General features: G+C 51.8%; 3 protein-coding genes across 3 annotated transcripts in view; 1 reads left to right on the top strand and 2 right to left on the bottom strand.

Moving 5' to 3' along the window:
- Positions 1-1,264: 1,264 nt before the first annotated feature.
- CSUI_009655 (uncharacterized protein) lies at positions 1,265-1,677 on the bottom strand. Its single transcript, XM_068069767.1, has one exon. It carries the CDS (start codon positions 1,496-1,498, stop codon positions 1,394-1,396), a length of 105 nt encoding a protein of 34 aa, XP_067918259.1. The 5' UTR covers positions 1,499-1,677; the 3' UTR covers positions 1,265-1,393.
- A 461-nt stretch (positions 1,678-2,138) lies between these two features.
- CSUI_009654 (uncharacterized protein) lies at positions 2,139-4,528 on the bottom strand (the record flags this gene model as incomplete). The annotated part of the gene is made up of 1 exon (XM_068069766.1): positions 2,139-4,528. A coding segment is annotated over exon 1 (600 nt), but the record flags the coding sequence as incomplete, so codon positions are not given.
- Positions 3,728-4,577, top strand: part of CSUI_009653 (uncharacterized protein) — a gene marked incomplete at its 3' end in the record, with an annotated part of 1,187 nt that continues 337 nt past the window's right edge. The window contains exon 1 of the mRNA XM_068069765.1: positions 3,728-4,577. This exon is cut by the window's right edge and continues 337 nt beyond it. Coding sequence (XP_067918257.1) covers positions 4,309-4,577 — 269 coding nt within the window.

Raw genomic sequence — 4,577 nt, 5'->3', positions numbered from 1 at the left:
GCAATCCGCCACAGCATTATTAAACCGTAGCAGATAATCTTTCACAGATCCCGCCTGCTTGACTTTTCTTAGTCTCTTGATTGCTCCCTGTAGATCATACCCTCCAAATTGTTCTTGTAACATAATCTTTAATCCCTTCCAATCATATGGCCTTTCCTCCTTGTTCAGTGATACGGCGTACCATTTGGTAACATTCTCACCAAGATAAGACAAGGCGATACGCAGTTTCCCCCCTTCTGGTACATGGTTCCTATCGAGGAACAAATCCATTTGGGCTATCCACGCTGCCGGCTGGTCACCCGTAAACACACTTGGTCCTTTAGAGAGGGCCAAGCTACGCTCTTCTATCAAAGTTCGCATTAAGTTCTCCACCTCTGTGCTTCCTTTGCCTGTTGTTCCATCCAGCCCGCGCGACAAACTCTCCCCCTTCGGTAAATAAGGCCCTCCAAACTGCTGAGGTTCACCCAGGGCGGCCCCCAACCTGGACTTCGTGAAGATGGGGTACGAAGTCATATCATACTCTGCCCCCAGTCGTTCTGCTCGAATCGGGCCTACGGTCAACAGCTCTCCTCGACGACTTGTTGCCGTAACCCTTTCCATTCCCTCGGCCCCAACGTTGATTCCACCGTGTTCCTGAACATCTTTTCCTTTTATTTCCTCCATCAGGTCCTTCTTGACTTCTCCACCGGGTTCCGTGTGTTCCATTATGTTGATTCTTTTCCTGATTCGGCCCTCCGTATTCACCGAAGAATTCCACAGGTATTTCTTCGTCCTGGATAGCCCAATTCTCTGCCCGCTGTTGAAACTCAGTCCAACGGAATATTATCCCTAGCCACTTGAATCCAAGAGAGTCCTCTTCGCCGCACCGAGTTAACGTAGGAGCCCTCACTTCTCACAGCAGGCTGGACCCCATAACCATGCGGTGCTACCAATTAATATAGTTAAGGCTAATTATACTGTCACGGATCTCGGCTTTCCACCGCTTCCCTGGGTGTGACCCCAGATCCCGGAAGAAGGCTCGGGGGGGACTTCTGCCACTGATTTACCCTTAAGGGGGGAGGTGCGGACCAGCCGCCTGTCTACTCAGCCAATCTGGTAGAGGGGGTTGGCGGCACTCTGTAGCTGTGGTGGCTTAGTAGAGCACCATGGAAGTGCACGAAACGGTTCGAACTACGCGGGTCCAAGTCGGGTTATGGATCCAATCTCCCGCCGAGTGTCTACCGGCAGCTCCTCCGTGCGGGTCCTCATTTTTCAAGCGAGAATAAGCGTAATCAACGTAGAATTCATGACGGGAGTTCGCCGATCAAAAGGTTCGACTATAAAAAAAAGGAACTAAGTCTCGGTTCTTAGTTCCACTCCACTCTCTCGACTCATCCCGGACTCATGCACACACCTACCGGACCTTAGTTTGACGACTGCTCATCACAAGAAAAATAAGGAAGAGAAAATACGGAAAAAAAGGAACTAACTCTTCTGATCCCCCCCTCTTCACTGTCATGTCTTCACTCTTCAGAACTCCACTTCCGGAGCTTTCCAAACAGTCGGAGCTTAACCGGCTCCCCTTGAAACGCGCACTCGTCAAGGTCGCTTTCTCCAGCCTAGGACAGGCTCCCACGGCTTCTCTTCTTCTCTTTTATCTTTCACCGAAAGGAGACATAGCACCGTAAACATGCTGCATACTCTGAGTTAATACTCCCCCCTCGCTTTTCTACCTTTTTTTTTTCTATCTCCTGCGTGTCACTATTTCGTCTCACTCGCGTGCTTTCTAGACACGCTTTGTCCGACTTAGCTAGCGTCGGCTACTCTTGTTTGCACACACGTTTCTACACATGACTCAAAATCAATTGCCCCGGTAATAAACCGGAAGGCACTAACTTAGCTTCCCTACCATGTGGATTTAACTGTCAACATTGAGCCTATGAGGGAGATCTCTCCTCATCAACTTATTCTTTGACTGACTCTCTCTCACTCCCTCTTAGTTGGTTACTGCGTGAAGTGAGGATACTAGATCCCCATTCGGCCTTGATGAAAGCACCCCGGTAATGTAAAGACAACTTGAGGGGCACTGACCTTTCCTAAACACTCATGACGAGTCTAACCCCGTACATTAACACCTACCAAACACTTAGATCACACGGGGCAGAGCCAAAGCTCTGACACCGCTTCCCTGCTTTTCTGGCCATTCCGGCTCTGCCGCCGCCACCTCAGCCGGGCCCTTACCCGCAAGAACGGCGCGGCGAAGGGGGTGACAATTGGTGTAGGTGTGTCCAAGCTCCTGGCAACAGTAACACCTGAGGGCCGCTTCTCGAACTTGCTGCCGGGGAACTTGTCGCCTTCTGGAGAAGTTGTCGCCGCCTGATCGTGGTGTGAAAGACCGGCGATGCTGCGCCTCTCTCCGACGCTGCGCCGTGACGGCGAAAGCTTCGCTGAGGTCCACCCGTTCCACAAAGTCGTTTGAAACCATTGTTTCTCTTGGGTGAGGCAGAACCGGAGTTGGTGTCGCAGACCGTTGGTGGTGACCTGCCAAGCGTCCCAGCAGTTTGAATGCTTCCTGGAGACGCGCGTCCTCAACTGCAAAAAGGGAGTCCCTCGTCTGCTTGTCGAGCCCGTTGAAAAAGAAAAACCGTTTTTTGCCATCGTCAATACTCGGCGCCCGTAGCAGTAGCTTCTGAAACGCATTGATGTATTCCCGGGGCTGACCGGGAGCCATCTGCAGCTCAGGTAGCTCTCGAAGGACATCCCAGCGGGTTTTGTAGGAAATGAATCTTTGCCTCAGAGAAGAAAGCTTCCAGAGTCATGGGCCGTTCACTCTGCAGACTTGTCTTCACAAAACTGCCGTAGAAGAGCTTCGCTTCGCCCTCGAGAAAAAGAGACGCTTGTCGGACACGCTCCTCCCACGACTCGATTCCCCACTCATTGAGATACTCCTCGGACTCGGAGCAAAACAGTTGGAAAATCGCATTATCTGAGCTACCGTCATACGTAGGTCTAAGGTTATTTATTTGCTCTCTAAAAAAGGTATTCCATAATTCCTGCCGCGGATCCCGCACTGCCGCTGGGTCAACGGAGGACAGGTTAATCCTCTGGTCAGACATTCCGACGAACTGCAACGAAAAGCTTTTCTTTAAAGCTATCCAGAGAAACAGCAGAGCGAAGAACTCTGCACGGGCTCTCAATTCATGCGGGGCTACGACGTGTAACGGCCAACACCAAAACTTTCGGAAGTTTTGTCTCTGTCTGTTCTGCCACGACAACTCAGCCGATTCGCCTCTTAGAGACGTACCAGAACCCTAGAGCGGCCGTCCACTACAGCACAGCAAGCCACCGATTACCACGCAGCACGACACGACACCATGCGCGGAGACGCGTCAAAGGCATTACACACTCCGGCTACGAGGAGAAGAAACAGCGGTAAGGGGTAGACAGTTTACCTAACCCAACGGCGTGCAAGGAGAGGGGAGAAATAATGGAGCATAATGCCTGTGGTGAACAGCACGATGAATGAACATCCTGACTAATGGAAGTCACAGATAAGCGCAGTGTGGCAAGCAGTTCTTCTAGGTTCTCCTACGGCTCTTTGAATAGTGTCAACGTACTTGGCTGTCGCTACGCCGCCAACAAAAGACCTTACGACTGTTCGCTCCTGACAGCTGCAGCGCAACAGTTTCTCCGGAGGTACTTCCTGGCCGACAGAAGGTGAAAAAGGAAAGTGCTAGCACGAGGAGCAGCAGGACCGGCGCGCCAAAAGGAGCCACATCGTAATCCTCCAGTTCAAAACACGTGCCGCCATCTTATATAGGAGCGCGTTCTCACCACAGTTCATTGCATGAATAACCGAAGAGAGATGGCACAACAGACTTTCGAGAGACTGAAGCAGCGGGTCAAGTTCGCGCTACACCAGCCCCAGTAGTGTCAAGGTGTCGCATGCCTTGCAGACCGTCTCCTGGCTGCGCTACGGTTCCCAGTTCCCCAGTCCGGCATTAAAGGCTCGGCTCCAAATTTGAAGCCACCTGTTGTCTCTTCTCGCGTCGGCGTGAACAGCCGGTTCCTCTTTTCCCCATTATTCGGGATCCGTCACTCTGTTTCGCATTGTATCGTAAGCATCCCTGTGGAGAGCGTTGCTTCGATTTCTTGTGCCACGCGACCGACATCGGGACGGCAATTTGAAAGCTTTTTCCGTTGGTGGTGAAAAAAGCAGGATAGCTGGTGTTCAGCAGAAAAAGCTCTTTCTTACTGTGATATCTTCAGTCGGCGATACTGCGGTGACTCCCGTCCGCTCCATATCTACCATCGCCACCACGGTCGAAGATGGAGAAAACAAAACTTTGCTGTGTGTTCACATCAGGTGGAGCATCGCGGATGATGGCAGGTACAATATCGCTGGTTTTTGTGGCGCTGAGCGGGTCAGTAGTCATCCGCGAGGTGTCCGGTGAAGCAGTCGCGGCAGGCCACATGCCCAGCACGCTTTGGGAGGAACGGGAGAAGGCCCCTGCTGAAGTGCAGCCGGAGGAAATGTTATTTGTTGATATGATTAGGGGAAAGGAAGAAGAGAGAGGAAGAGAAAGCGCAGGCTTGAC

This window comes from Cystoisospora suis (genome assembly GCF_002600585.1).
Source record: "Cystoisospora suis strain Wien I chromosome Unknown contig_5854, whole genome shotgun sequence".
Taxonomy (NCBI): domain Eukaryota; phylum Apicomplexa; class Conoidasida; order Eucoccidiorida; family Sarcocystidae; genus Cystoisospora; species Cystoisospora suis.
The sequence above is the reverse complement of the archived record's forward strand: the minus strand, read 5'-3'. Positions and strand labels throughout refer to the sequence as shown.

Coding starts and splice junctions, on each gene's coding strand:
- CSUI_009655 (XM_068069767.1), bottom strand. CDS start 1,498: ATGACAGTGAAGAGGGGGGGATCAGAAGAGTTAGTTCCTTTTTTTCCG.